The following is a 15,764-nucleotide window of genomic DNA, read 5'->3' as shown; positions in this document are numbered from 1 at the left end:
AGAGGAGGAGGAAGAGGACGAGGAGGAGGAAGAGGAGGAGGTCATCGTGAAGAGGAGAGATGACGAAGTGCCGTGTTTGCCAAGCAAAGCGGACGGGTTTCCCTGCCACACGGAGCCTGCCACTGACTTAGGATCAGGTAGAGTGCTGTTAAGGTGTCGTCCAGGCTCACTGACCCGTGCAGCAAAAGACAAACAGTTTTTAATCAGCACTTGTGTTTTTCTGTGTCCTGGAAAATTACACTCTCAATTTCAGCCACCTGTTCATCCTAGCATTCAACATGCACACAGCAATACTCCCAAGGGCAACACACTTGTCCATTAAATTCATATACTGAATTTTTAAGTATGAACATACATAATTGACTCATTCACTCAAGACTCCATAGCATGTTGTAGCACATTGCACATAAAGACTATAGTGGTCCTTTTGACCTGTAACCTTATTCTGACATGTGTTGCTATTGGTTTGTAAGGCGTAGCGAAAGTAAAGAAAAACACAGTTGGTTCATTTGAGCCAGCATGGCTTTGCTTTTCTACTGTAGGACACTAAAGGTTTCCTACACTCTTTAAACGGCCCTGAAGCTGGAAGGAGTTTGAAATAGGATTGCTACCAGCGTAAACTGAGAAGCTTTTCCCTTTGCTCCGTTCTAATACAATTACGGCCGCTTTAAACGGAGCTTCAATGGAGACGCATTGGAACCGTTCGGAGAGGGCCTGCAGAGAAGTTAATAAGCTGTGCAGCAATATGGCACAGAAGAGGCTCTCGAGTCCACATGCAGTCCTCCGCACAGAGCAGCAACAGGCCCGTGCAGAGACGTACCGCTTTCTCTGGCTGAGTGGACAGGACGAGGCCGAGGCCGAGGAAGGACGGGGCAAACAGCTGGAAATAAAAAAAAGTGTCTAGACATGTTTGGCGAACAAACATGGCATTTTTCGGGGCCGCGCGGAGTTTCGAAGTGCCTCTCTCGCTCCACTGCTCCCGCTCCTTTTCTCTCGCTGTCGTCGTTCTCTCTTTTGTTGCGCCAGTCGCTCGGCCCCCACTCTCTCATTCATTTTAATTGTCTGCGAGTGCTCTCAAAGCCAACAGCTGGTTTGGAATGCCACCATCGAGTGCTGAAGCCTTCCCAGTGTGATAGAAAAAAAAAAGAAAAACAGAAAAATGGTGAATTAGGGGTGGAATTTTTTGGTGTTTGAATGCTTCATAGTGCTCTGTTCAGTACCGTGGCCAGTAGATTTGTGGTCGGGATGATCTTTCAATATTTTGGATAGATCTGGTGTGACTCACTCATAAATTCCCCCAAAAGTGTCTTACATTGTGCCATACTGTTATGTATGACTCACACTGCTCTGTTGTACGTCGCCTCACTCTGACGCATTCCGACCCTCAGTGCAGCTATTAAGCCCACATATTTTTGTAGAATATACAGTAAATATTCTCCATCCTCCAGCAATCCCGGGCTGCTCCGGGTTCACAGCAGAGCAAGCCATCCTTGGCTGTGGAGCTGCTGGTGTTTTGGCCTGATGTAAGAAAGGACTGACACATAGTGTACTCTACCTTACTGCGCGAGAAGAGCGTGTTCAGGGAAAAAAAAAAAAAAATCCGTCTAGAATTTCTCATAAATGCTAGATTTCATAAATCAGATCGAACAGAGACTCAACAAAGTGTCAGAGAGCATTCAGAGTGATTTATTCCTCCGGGCTTGTTGTTAGCGCCGGTCATTGTTTTTGAGGCATTCCTCGCCTCGTCCCTTATCCCGTAATCTGCACGACTGTCTCTTTAAGTGTTTTGCTTTATCCCAGCTGGGCCTTTAAGAGATCCCGCAGGGGTTACTGAGGCATTAAGTCCTGAGGATCATATCCTGAGTAGTCATTTTTCTCTGGTGGATCCATGCATTTGGGTAGTCCATGCCCTTGTATGCCCTGACACACACTAACTGTTAGTCTCTTCAAGGCCTTTGTAAGCATACTGTCCTTTGTTATTTATGCAGTTTGTATTGAACTAAGCATTGGAATCTACCACAATATACAGAAGCTTTTTCCTCTCAGGACAATGATTTAGGATTGCTAAAAGTAGCATTCTTGATTTACTTGTAAGGATCGCCATATACAGTGCATGAAATAAATCTCTGTCACGTCAAGCAAATTAGTCTTAAGAAAAGGGAATTTGTTATAATTAATCTTGCATGACTGTGACTGGCACATTCAGGTATGTAAGCGAGGCAGACAAAACATCTCAACTCTGTTTATACAAGAGGTGGCTATCCCCATCTGACATAATGTCTTAAGGTATGTCTCTGGGCTACAGAAGCAGCCGTCACACCCTCTTTTAAGGAGGATATTGAAGAAGAGCCATACTTAATTAGGAGCACTCAGTCAAAACACGTCTCTGGGAAAAGCCCAGTGTCATGCCATCTATTATACCCACAGGGCATTGGAAGGGCCTGCACGGCCTAGATCATTCTCTGCTCTCTACTGCTACTTATGCTACTTATCTATTTAGCTGCCGCTTCTATCCAAAGCAACTTACACATCTCAATTATATGTCTGTTACTCCCAAGAGCATTGAACATACAACTTTCCTGGTCATACAGTAGAATAGATCATTGGCAAGATGGGTCATGAGTTCCAGTTCCACGGTTCCAGGGTTATATCCAGAAAGCACACATGCTGTTGAAAGTGTATAATCACCTCTGCGGTGTGTTTAGTTTAAAAAAAAAAAAAAACGTAAATGAAATGACTAAAAAAAAATGCATTTTCGTTATATAAAGGCAAACTACACACACAACTCAGGCTCTAAATGGATGAATGGATCGGAATGACTAAACATGAGTGTGTGTGTGTGTGTGTGTTTTGTTTCCTGTGCTGCTCAGACCTGCGTAATAAGTGGAGTCTGGTGGTGGAGCGCCTGACGGTGCTGTTCCTCAAGTTCCTGCAGTACATGCAGCAGCTGCAGCTGCTTATCTGGTGGCTGCTGGAGCTGCACATCATCAAGATCGTCTCCTCCTACATCATCTGGGTCTCCGTCAAAGAGGTGAGCCCAGGACACCAGGGGAAGTGCATCATGGGAAGTGGAGTCTTTAGGGTTACCAGGATTGGAGTTTTGTGTTTGGGGCAAATTGATCGGGAAGTGTTGGGTTCTGGGTATGGGTCTGGTCTCGAGCTAATGTAGGACATATCAGCTGGCAAGGGGCAGTGTTTGTGTCATATGCATAGAGCTACAAGGTAAAATATGCAGTGAAAATGACTTCAAAAGGTGTCCTAAAAGATCAACAATATTAGCAAACTTTAAAAGAGATAAGGTAGAATATGATATCACTGAGCTGGTTATTCAACCAGAAAACAAGATGACATAATCTTGGCTGTTGATTGTTCTGAAAAACCAAATGACCATTTTTAGTTCTGTGAAGCATTCAGGAGGACCTCTGTTCAAGATTTTGTCAAAAGAAATTAAGAATGTTCCTAAATATTTTGCATTAGATATGCTAGTCTGAGTCTGATGATACACTCCACCCAATAGAGCCTAGGTGTTATGACTCCTAATCGTTTTCCATGGCTTGAATAAATATTGATTGGTGGCTGGACAAACCCTCAGTGGATATCAGGTAAAGAATAGCAGATAGATATCAGGCAAGAAAAAACAGTGAACACCCAAGCTCTCGCTGTCTCTCTGTGGGAGTCTGTTAGACCAATACGCTGTTCCAGTAAGTTTCCAAAGCATTCTTATATGCTAGACATAAACATACATTAACCATGCTACTACTACTAATGATAATAATAATACGATAAAGATGATGATGACGGCAATAATGATGATGATGATTTACATTTGCATTTATTAATTTAGCTGATGCTTTTATCCAAAGTGACTAAGAAATAATGAATAACATTCAAGGTTCAGTGCTTTGAATGAATAAATGAATGAATTGAAAACTGATAATTATGATGTTGTTGTTGATGATGATGTGGATGATGATGATGATGATAAGGATAATGATGATGATGTGGATGATGACTGATGAAGATGTGTTTTGTTTTCCGTGTGTTGCCCAGGTGTCCCTCTTCAACTACGTGTTCCTGGTGAGCTGGGCCTTCGCTCTCCCGTACAGCCAGTTCCGGCCGCTGGCGTCCAGCGTGTGCACGGTGTGGACCTGCGTCATCATCGTCTGCAAGATGCTGTACCAGCTGAGCTCCATCCAGCCCGCCACCTACGCCAAGAACTGCAGCATGGTGAGGGGGCCGCTGCTCGCTGCTCGCTGCTCGCGCTCCGACTCAGCAACTTCCTGTCAGGCCCCTCCGCCTGTGGAATGTGCAGCCGTTGTGTTCTTTGGATCCAGTCGTCATTTCTCTGTGTTTGCCTCTGATTGCCACACTCGTCTCTTGCCTGCTCTCTCTTTTGTTGTGCGTCTATCTGTTGCTTTCAGTGTTTCTCTCTTTTTCTCGCCACTCGCTGAAGAATTTCATCCTTTTTTCCTTTTTTTACATCTCTCTTTTGCCATCGTTCTCCCTCTTTCTTGTCACTCTCTGAACAATGTCCTCCATTTTTTCCCCAATCTTTCTTTTTTACCTCTTCCCCCTTAACTTCTTAATTTTGTTTCTTAGCCCTCTTGTTTTCCTGTATTTATTGTTTATTTGCTATTCTCCTTCATTTCCATTGTTTATTTTCATTCTCAGATCGTTCACTGTTAAATTAATTACTGTACTGTTTTTATTTCTATGTCACTTTGGACAAAAGCGTCTGTCAGATCCCTTAACCATAACCATAGCCATTTGATTTCCTGTCTCTGTTCATGACCTTGTGTTGTTGTGACCTTGTTATCTTGTCTTGTCTGGTCCTCCTCCTCTTCCTGTATGTGCGGTGCAGCCTCAGAACTACACGGAGGCCGAGCGGGCGGAGATGGCGCGCTCACTGCTCTACAGCGCCCCCATAGACCCCGCCAACTGGGTCGGCCTCAAGAAGTTCTCTCCTCTGCTGGAGAATCTGAGGGTGAGGCATGCACACACACACACACACACACACACACACAAACACACACACACACACACACACATACACACACACACACACACACACACACACACACACACACACACACACACACACACACACACACACACACACACACACACACACACACACACTAAAACACATACACACACACACACACACACACACACACAGACACTCGCACATGTGCACACATACTCAGACAAGCTTGCTCACACACACACACACACACACACTCTCTCTCTCTCATACACACACTCACATAAGCTCACTGACACACACGCATCAAGAAAAGAATGCATAAACCCATTCAGCCAACCTCGGCCTGGAAAAGTTATATGCCATTTCAACACTTAGATAAGCATTTGACAGTCTCTCATAGAGACTTGGCACCGCTACTCACATAGTTAGATATTATATACAGCTATATGAACAGTGACCTCAGTATCTGTCTCACACACATCTCGTAGAGAATCCCCTTACCTCCGCCAATGAGGTTATGTTTTCATCGTGGCTTGTTTGTTTGTCTATCTGTTTTTGCGTTTGTTTGTTCGTTCGCAAGATAACTCAAAAAGTTATGGATGGATTTCGATTACTGTACATTTTCAGGGAAGGTCTGAGATGACCCAAGAAAGAAACGATTACATTTTGGGAGTGATCCGTATCACTGCCTGGATCCAGGAGGCGGTTATGTTTTCGATTGGTGGAGGTTTGCGCTCTCTGAATGCTTTTCTAGTTGATCTCACTTTCTTTCTTTCTTTCTTTCTTTCTTTCTTTCCTTCTTTCTTTCTTTCCTTCTTTCCTTCCTTTTCCCCCTTCAGAACAACCTGATGATGTTGGCCCTGCTGGCGTTCGAGGTGACCGTCTACCGGCACCAGGACTTCTACCGCATGCGCAACAACCTCACCACCCCCGTCACCAGGACCATCTTCCATGACATCACGCGCCAGCACCTGGACGACGGTATCCTCAACTGCGCCAAGTACTTCATCAACTTCTTCTTCTACAAGTTTGGCCTGGAGGTACTCCCATCAACATCTACCCTCAAATGACACTGTCATGTGTGTGTGTGTGTGTGTGTGTGTGTGTGTGTGTGTGTGTGTGTGTGTGTGTGTGTGTGTGTGTGTGTGTGTGTGTGTCTGAGTGTGTGTGTGTGTGTGTGTGTGTGTGTGTGTGTGTGTGTGTGTGTGTGTGTACAGTATGTATGCATAGCCACATTGTTTCCTGTATGAATAAAGGTGTAGGTGTATAAAGGTGTAGTGAGAAGTGCGCTGAGGTGACTGTCAATGTAGGACTCAACCAGCACTCACTCCAATGTGAGGTGTTTGGAGACTGAGGAGAGAGGTCAAATAAGGCTAAGACATATTGGGACGTTTTGTAAGTGTTTGAAAGGACTGAGCAAAATTAAATATCATCAACTGTCAACACAATTTACTCCCATATACATTCTCTCTTTCCAACTCTCCATCACCCTCCTCCCTTCCAAATTCACATCCAAAATCCACAAAATCCACACCTGTTATCACTGTAACCTCTGGCCTCTCGGGGCCTATTGCTTAAATGATAAATACAATAAGCAAGGATGAGAGAGACTAATAAATGCAAATGTCTCTTTCTTTCTTTCTATCTTTTTTTCTTTCTTTCTTTCTTTCTTTCTTTCTTTCTTTCTCTCTCTCTCTCCCCCTCTCTCTCTCTCTCACGCTCTCGCTCCCCCTCACTCAGACATGTTTCCTGCTGGCGGTGAATGTCATTGGCCAGCGCATGGACTTCTACGCCATGCTGCACGCGTTCGGCCTGATCGCCGTGATGTACCAGCGCCGGCGGAAGGCCATCGCTCAGATCTGGCCCAAGTACTGCTGCTTCCTGGCCTGCATGCTCACCTTCCAGTACCTGGTGTGCATCGGGATCCCCCCCTCCGCCTGCTCAGGTTGGTCTCGCCCACAGGGGTCTCAGAGAGACCCCTTCAATGGCTGTCTATTGGGCAATGCTGTCCATCCATACAGTCATTGGAAGCATCAAGAGGGGATCACGGTGAAAATAACGAAGCGACAGCACCAAGGTTTAGCGCAATACTCAGATCGTAATGATTTTGATAAGTTTAAACAAAGTCTCGTTGCTAAGAGACGTTAAGCACTCATTTCTGTTCGAGGGAAAGAAACGTCCCGCCCCTATGCAGAATTTCACCGCGTTGATTGGTCAGAACGCCAGAAATGCTCCTAGGATACATCAAACTGACATTGACGAGCCTCTCGTTACACTTTGAAAGTTGAACCAAGTTCAACAGTCAGCTCCTATATCGCTAGCGCAGCACTGATGGTGCCAACCGTTCCACTGCGGAACAGTAGCAAACCATAGAAAATCTGCCACTTGCTACTGATCAGTGAGATAGGGTTCTTCACAACCTCCAGCTCTGTGTATATTGGTCCCTACTCACACGTACCCATCGATGCTAACGACTGGAAGGAGGCAATCCACCACTCTACAGAATATCTATATATAACTTTAGGCTGGAATTGATAAAGAACTGTGTGCTGACATAAAAAAGTGTATCATAGCAGGTCTATGGGAAGATAAATTGTTATTGTCTTGTACAGCATACAGTACACCACATGTCAAGGGTATGGATGAAGGCCCATATTTTTCTTGCTGTAGACTATCCATGGAGAGCTCCCTCATCCAGCATGGACTCCAACGTAGTGAAGTGGCTGTACTTTCCAGACTTCCACACGAGACCCAACCCACTCTTCCTCCTCTGTGAGTAGCTGTGTAGCAGTGGAGCTTAGCTCTAGTCTGTTTCAAAGAGCTCCAAAAATGTGTTTTGCAGAAATAATAAAGCCTCTTCTCTTCTCCTTCCCTCTCTATTCTTCTCTCTTCTTTTCTTTTCTTCTCTTCTCTTCTCGTCTCGTCTCCTCTCGTCCCTTCTCTTCTCTTCTCTTCTTTTCTCTTCTCTTCTCTTCTCTTCTCTTCTCTTTTATTTTCTTCTCTTCTCTTCTCTTCTCTTCTCCTCTCTCCTCTCCTCTCTCTTCTTCTCTTCTCTTCTCTTCTCTTCTCGTCTCCTCTCCTCTCCTCTCGTCCCTTCTCTTCTCTTCTCTTGTAGATGACTTCATGCTGCTGTTGGGTGTCTCGCTCCAGAGGCACGTCTTTGAAGAAGAGAACGAAGCAGCCGTGCGTCTCGTTGCCGGGGACAACGTGGAGATCTGCCGAGACCTTGACGCCGCATCGTTCAGCCAGCACAACCCAGTGCCAGACTTCATCCGCTGCAGGTAGACCTGGTCCTCAGGGGCCACTTATTCACAAGGTTTTAGACGTGCCTTTGTCCTGCACAGGGTTTGCAGAGGACATATCCAGATGTTTGCATAAAAGTTATTTATACGACGCATGACAACTATTCAGAGGAGTACACAATAGGTCTTGCACGTGAGGCAGTGTGTAACTGAAAAGAGGCAGTGGTTTGATTAACCACTTTTTCAAGTGTTTTTTTTTTCAAGAGGCAGTGGTTTGATCAAACACTCAGATGTCACTTTGTTCTGTTTTCATTTTAATTTACTATTTTTTCGTATTATTGTTTATGCAGATTGTTGGTTTAGGAGAAATGCTTTTTCATTCTTGAAAGGAATCTTAATCCTTAAGTTTCTGCTGTTAAGTGAAGTGAAATGACCCTACTCTTCAGACTTTATTGAGATGGTGATCTAGTGGCAAATGATCTAGTTGTTTCCCCCATACAGGCTATTCATTTATTAATTTAGTCTGTCCTGTACAAGCCAGGCAGTGTAAAGAATGATGATGCAACCATGGGGACATCTGTTACGGCCTGAGATGAACGTGTTTAAATGGGGTTTTGATGGTGTTAACATTTGCTGCTGGTTTTATTATCCACTTTCCATTGCTACTTCCCCAAAGAGATTCATTGAAATGTTAGGGAGGTTAAATCATCTCCATTTTCTAAGGGATCCTCTGGGTGTGAGAAAAGCATTGGATTCGCACCATCAGATGCAGATAAAACACTGCCATCTACTCTTCTCGTTTCTCAGTTTCTGAAAAAAAAGGTCTATCTCAAAACTCCATAAACTTGACATTTCATTTTAATGCCTCTAATGTTTTTGTACGCCACTGTTTTGACAAGTGTATGGGGTTATCAGATCAATCGTCCTATTACCCACAAGGAAAGAATTTCTTGGGCTGTTGGGTCTCTCCTCGCCTCGAAGCCCAAAAATCTCAGATAACACGAAGAAGTCAAATCGCCTCGTCCAACTCCTAACCGCCTCTTTTGTATTGGAAGCTGTTTGTCATGGTCCGTAACTCTATATCCCGTCAAGTCAAGAAAATTAGCTGTTCTGACTTGACTGGCGTCAAGCGCGTTGACAGTGCCTTGAGTGAACTCTGTGACACGAAATCATATTAAGGGCCGATCTCCAATTCGTCTTTGTGGAGAGAGGCTATGCTTACTTATGCTGTTGACGTTGGCCAGTCGGAGCAGCGGGCAGCTATTGAGGATTATTAAAGCGACGGGCCTTTTCGGGTCAGCAGGAAGTGCTGTACACGCAGATCTTGGTCAGCATGGTGTGAACTGAGGAACCCTAAATCACTCCTAGAAGGTCTTCAGCCGAGCCGTGTCCTACAAGCATTAGAGTCTGGGGAAGAGTACTGTACACCAGCTGGACAGGTTGTGTACATTATTGCAGCTGTCTTTCATATACAGTATAACTGTATACATGGAAATGCAAATAAATAAGCTACAAGGGATAATGCAACATGAGCTAAAATGAAATAAATTGCTAATGGTTTTATTTTTTCATTATTTTTGCACTTTTTATACCATTTTGTCCTGTTTGACTTTTTGAGTGACACTGGCCTACATTCTATTCTATTCTATAATAGTATATTATATTATATTATATGATATTATATTATGTTATATTATATTATATTATATGACATCATATGATAGTATAGTATAGTAGTATATTGCCATGCATCCTGTCATCCTACCTTTTGACTGCAAAATTAAATGAAAGCTAAGCTAAAACTTGTCAATTCTTCAAAATGAAATGAAAATAAACCCATAATGCACTTGTAAATCTAACCAATATTGAAATGAAACCAGAAACCAAACTGAGAATACATTTATAAAATCATTTCAAAGCTATAAACAAAAACTAACAAAACTTGTAAAAGCTTAGCACAAGACTTACCTGACTTCTGAATCCCCAGGTCTTACCTGGACATGTTGAAGGTGATCATGTTCAGCTACCTGTTCTGGTTCGTGCTCACCATCATCTTCATCACGGGAACCACACGCATCAGCATCTTCTGCATGGGCTACTTGGTGGCCTGTTTCTACTTCCTGCTCTTCGGCGGAGACCTGCTGCTCAAGCCAATCAAAAGCATCATGCACTACTGGGACTTCCTGATCGCCTACAATGTGTTTGTGATCACCATGAAGAATATCCTCTCGGTGAGTCACTCCAGTGGTTAGTGTGATGAATCACAAATCATGGCCATTCTGTTCTGAAGTCCACTCAACATACTGGAGAAGTCTCTAAGAAATAAAATGTGATCTGTTTCCCCACTGGGCTGTTCCACTATTCCAAATGTTAAATTGTTGTTTGCAAACTTGAAACACAAGCTTCCTGTTTTTACATGTCTTTGATAGTCTGAAAATGTCCAAACCTTACCCACAGAGTGTCAACAAAGATAGCACAGCCCATGTTGACCATTTCAAAGTTGAATCAGCTTGTGTTTATGTTTCTTTCTGGATTGTTCTCTGTATTTAGATAGCGGCCTGTGGGTATATAAAGTCCCTGGTTGCCAACCACTGTTGGCTGATCCAGTTGTTCAGTTTGGCGTGCACTATAAAAGGCTATTCCCGACGTAAGTACCGAAACCTCACTATCTTCACATTTCAGTTGGTTTTATTGGTTTTGGTGTTTTTTTAGTCTTTTTATTTCACTTTTTTTTCTTTATTTGGCAGTGGAGGAATGCCCACATCTGTGATCAGATCATCTCCACTGAGTTTTCTGTTTGTGTTTTTATACCATCTGTTCTTACTAATGTGTAAAATCGTAGAACCAGTTGGAACGAACCATTTAGTGAAATTAGCTGGCATGGTATTTGGACAGAATAAAAACAATAAAGGATTATTTTATTGTATTCCCATTTCTGTTTCTGTTTTCCTAGATATACAAATACTCCAAACATTAAAAAAAAAAATGTTGCACTGAGTGGTAACCTCATAAACCTCCGTAAATAAATCAAATTATTTTATGCTTCCTTCCTGTTAGCGGAGCAGCAGGCTACCAAGCAGTGTGAGTTGCCTAGCGATGAAGCTGGCATCATTTGGGACAGCATTTGCTTTGCCTTCCTGTTGCTACAGCGACGGGTCTTCATGAGCTACTACTTCCTGCATGTAGTAGCTGACATTCGCTCCTCACAAGTGCTGGCCTCCAGGTAACTCATTGGCAGAGGGCTTCAGTATTTCAAATTTGCCACTATTGGCCTTTTGGTCTCCTACATATACAGTATAGAGATGCCTGGAACACCTTATGAACATAAATAAAGCACATAAAACCATCAATAGGTTCTTAATGCAAACATTAGTTTTACCTATTTTTGTTTAAAGTGTATTCACACAAATAGGGTGCAATAGTGCCATAAAATGACTTGCTTCAAGACACAAGAGACTTAATTTGTTAATGCAGTGTTGGCCAGTCTTGCTCAATGTGTTATAGATTGTATACTCATTCAGAATACATTCATTATACTTTTTCAGTCACATTCATCACTGTAGCATACACTTTTGACAGACTATTTAAACTGTCATATAAATGTTACGTCAGTGATTTGCATTTAAGTGAACAAAGGTTTTTATGATTGTGAGATGAGTTCAGTCTAACTCACGCTAGCTTGGAGAGGCCCTCAAGTATGACCATAACTAGACCTTTATGCTAGTCTATTATGCCAGGCATGTTTGATCAGCAGTGTTGGGTAGGTTACTTTAGAAATGTAATGTGTTACAGTTACAAGTTACCCTGTCTAAATTGTAATAGTAGTGTAACTATTTGAATTACTTTTTCTGAGTAACGTAACTAATTACTTTTGATTACTTTTTGATTACTTTTCCGATTTTTTTATAATATATGTAGTCCCCAAATCCGTGCGAAGATTTCGGCCTTGGTCTACAGGCTGCCGAGCAGTTCTATACAAGCGCACAAGGCAGCAAGGGCATTCAATACATGAATTAGCATCACATTTTTTGTGAGGATAATATAATGATAATCATAACACGTTTACAGGCAGGCATGCAGGCCTACGCTGATGGCGCTGTAGACGTGATAGAGCATATCAGAAGGTCCCGTATCAAACTATGGCTGTGGAGGGAAACAGTTCTTTTTACATACAATATTCTCTGCCAGGTTTAGCTGACAATATTGAGATGTAATTCAAATTGTAATTTTGAAAAATTTCAAAAGTACCTGTAATTGAATTACAAATTTTTCTACAGTAACTGTAATATATTACTGTTACATTTATTTTGTAATTAAATTACGTAACTCAATTACATGTAATGCGTTACTCCCCAACACTGTTGATCAGGTAGTTGCTTAATGGCTTTTCAAGTGTAATTGGCTGCCAAGAGGCATAATATGCCCTTAATATTCCTCTCCAGTGACCTACATTTTCTTTCCGACGGCTCCTGTGTTGTGTTCAAATGTTTTAATTGGGAGAGGTGCTCGTGTCTTACAGGGGAGCCGAGTTGTTCCAGGCCACCATTGTGAAGGCGGTCAAAGCCAGAATTGAGGAGGAGAAGAAGTCCATGGACCTGCTGAAAAGACAGTACGCATGTTTTCAGATTTTTCGTTGTAATCGAAGTATATCCTACCTCATAAATAAACAATGACTAAGAATATATCAGGTAAGTTGGACATTTAAAATAGTATGATAGTTTTTATTTATCTTATTGTATTAATGCTATGAGTGTAAGGCACTGGCCACACACTGGTAGGTGTAACACAGAGGTGTGTGTTTGTGTGGGTGCTAATCTTCGGTAGTATGCATGACTGTGTCCATAGTCGTCTGTGCAGTGCAGTGCAGTGCAGTGAGCAGGGCTGAGCTGACAGGTCAATGTTGGACTTGGTGTTGTGCGTTTAGACCCCATCTGCCTGCTGCCTCAGACACAAAGAGGATCATTCAGCACTCTCTCCCCCTCCCTCTCTCTCTCTCTCTCTCTCTCTCTCTCTCTCTCTCTCTCTCTCCTTCCCTCCCTTTCTCTCTCTCTCTCTCTCTCTCTCTCTCTCTCTCTCCCACTTTCTCCCCACCCTCTCTCGCTACCTGCTGCTGGCTGTCTGAGCTCCTTCGCTCATGTCTCGACACGAAGATAAACACACTCACACACTTTCACACACTTTCATAAACACACATACCCACCCACACACGTGCACACACACACACATTCATTCACTCACACACACACACAATCATGTACACACACACACACACACACGTTGCCCCCCCTATGTAATTATCGTCATTGTGTCAAAAGGGAGGCTTAGCAGTCTCGCGACTCCCCCAGACAGACCAGAGCAATGACACACAGAGCAACACAAACGCACAGAGGACCAATTGTCAGTCCACAGGGTGCCCTTTTCCCCCCTCTGACTCTCACTTCCTGTTTTATGACCAATCAGGATGGACCGCATCAAGAGCCGGCAGCAGAAGTTCAAGAGGGGGAAGGAGAGGATGCTGAGCATGGCCCAGGACTCTGGAGAGGGTCAGGCCGGGGTCAGGGAGGAAGAGGAGAAGGACGAAGGTAGGGCCTATATAAACGCTGCAGCTGCACACAGTCAGAAGGTTGTTTGGCCATTCATTCAGTAATATCAATAAGCATGGGCTGACTCTGAATCTGCTGGCAGTGACTCACTCCATCAGCAGAGCAGCTGATCCAGCCTACGGACACACACACACACACATATACACACACATATACACACACACACACACACACACATATATACACACACACACACACGCACACACGCGCGCACACACACACATACACACACACACACACGCACGCACACACGCACACACACACACACACACACACACACACACACACACACACACACACACACACACACACACACACACACACACACACACACACGCTGCACGGGACAGAAATAAAATGGTCTTTGGCAAATGTAGCCTGTGGGTTTTGTCCGGCTCTTAAAAGCTACAACACACTAAAAGTTCCTGACATCTGTGAACCTTTAGGACATGCAGCAGCTGTAAATGCCGCAGGTGGCACCACTAAACGCTTTTAACGCTTTTAACACACAGCTGCCCCCAACAGACACTCTCAGTATTTCGCCGTCTTAAAGACAAAATGTGCATTCATTATTATTGTTAATGAAAGATGCTAAATTGTTCATATTTAACTTTAACATCGATCTTGTTCATTTGCGACAGGAGAAACAAAGGAGAAATCAAAAGGCAAAAGGAAACAGTGGTGGAGGCCTTGGGTAGACCATGCATCCAGTAGGTTTTTCAGCATGTTTTCCCAGTACTCCATCATCGCCTTATTCTTCTATACATTTCTTCACCACAGAGAAAAAAAAGCAGTCTTTAGTTGTACGTTTAGTTCAAAGAGAAGTATGGTATAGAGAGAGACTTTGTCTTCTTCGACAGTGGTGAGGAGCGGAAGCTACTACCTATTTGAGACGGACAGTGAAGAGGAGGAGGAGGACGAGGAGAAGAAAGAGGAGCCTCCGAAGAGGTCCGCATTTCAGGTGAGTCCAGTTCTCTACCTCCCCAATTAATATTCTACTCACCCTGTTTCCTCTACACTTCAATCACAATCATATTTACTGTTATGACACTGAAATGCGGTCTGTAACATTTGTTTTGCTTTGTTTCTCTGTGAGGCTAACAATGTTCTTCTCTTTGGTAGAACACTAACTTGCTAACATCCTGTGCGGACGACAACTCTCTCTCTCTCTGTGTGTGACGCCCTGGTGGCCATTTTAAGTCCTACTAACTCCCACCCACTTTGTCCTTCCTTGTAGAGAGCAATCCGAAAATTTGCCTCTGCTTTGCTGGCTTTACCAAAGTCTATCATTAGGCTCCCCAAAACTATACTGCAGTATGTAATCAGGGCTTCCAAGGTACTTCCACCAGGCTTCTAGATCATTACTACTCCACCTCTCCCTCTGTATGCTGTGTGTTTCTCTCTCAGCCAATGTGTCCCATTGCACACTGCATTTACCATCCATCGCAGCTCACTTTGTAAGTGTAGCTATTAGTGCACTTCGTAATAACCCCATTGCTCGTCTCTCTCTCTCTCTCTCTCTCTCGCTCTCTCTCTTCTGTGAAACTGCGGTTTACTTTGAGCCAAAATGGCCTCCGGCGCATGCTCTTGGAAATGCAGTGTACTATAGGCTGCCATTATTGTGGATGTGCATGTGTTGTCTGAAAGCTTTCTCTTCCAGGGAATCCCCCTTTGTCATGGGATGGGTGTGTCTCGGGGAATTGCGGGTTGTGTTTTTGTCCATTGAAGCCACAGAAACATTTTTGCACATACATTTTACCAATATAGTTTGCGTACGGCTTACAGTAAATGGCGTTAGCTCCATGCATTTAACCATACATCTCTGGATCAAAACACACCTTGCATTCTCTGTGTTGTGTGCATTGTTGGTGGTCTGATGTTGAATTGTTTATTATGACTTGTTCTGATTCTGAAGGGCTGCACTTATGGGTA

General features: G+C 43.5%; 1 protein-coding gene across 1 annotated transcript in view; it reads left to right on the top strand.

The window, feature by feature from the left end:
- LOC134066549 (piezo-type mechanosensitive ion channel component 2) overlaps positions 1-15,764 on the top strand; it is a 60,075-nt gene that overhangs the window by 27,082 nt on the left and 17,229 nt on the right. The window contains exons 12-27 of the mRNA XM_062521913.1: positions 1-28; positions 755-872; positions 2,871-3,031; positions 4,051-4,227; positions 4,862-4,984; positions 5,827-6,027; positions 6,728-6,932; positions 7,658-7,759; positions 8,103-8,268; positions 10,217-10,460; positions 10,780-10,876; positions 11,287-11,452; positions 12,749-12,838; positions 13,690-13,811; positions 14,474-14,542; positions 14,693-14,793. The exon at positions 1-28 is cut by the window's left edge and continues 99 nt beyond it. Of these exons, the coding sequence (XP_062377897.1) occupies positions 1-28; positions 755-872; positions 2,871-3,031; positions 4,051-4,227; positions 4,862-4,984; positions 5,827-6,027; positions 6,728-6,932; positions 7,658-7,759; positions 8,103-8,268; positions 10,217-10,460; positions 10,780-10,876; positions 11,287-11,452; positions 12,749-12,838; positions 13,690-13,811; positions 14,474-14,542; positions 14,693-14,793 (2,170 nt within the window). The remainder of the gene's footprint in view (positions 29-754; positions 873-2,870; positions 3,032-4,050; positions 4,228-4,861; positions 4,985-5,826; positions 6,028-6,727; positions 6,933-7,657; positions 7,760-8,102; positions 8,269-10,216; positions 10,461-10,779; positions 10,877-11,286; positions 11,453-12,748; positions 12,839-13,689; positions 13,812-14,473; positions 14,543-14,692; positions 14,794-15,764) is intronic.

The sequence above is a fragment of the Sardina pilchardus genome, chromosome 19, assembly GCF_963854185.1.
Source record: "Sardina pilchardus chromosome 19, fSarPil1.1, whole genome shotgun sequence".
Taxonomy (NCBI): domain Eukaryota; kingdom Metazoa; phylum Chordata; class Actinopteri; order Clupeiformes; family Clupeidae; genus Sardina; species Sardina pilchardus.
The sequence above is the reverse complement of the archived record's forward strand: the minus strand, read 5'-3'. Positions and strand labels throughout refer to the sequence as shown.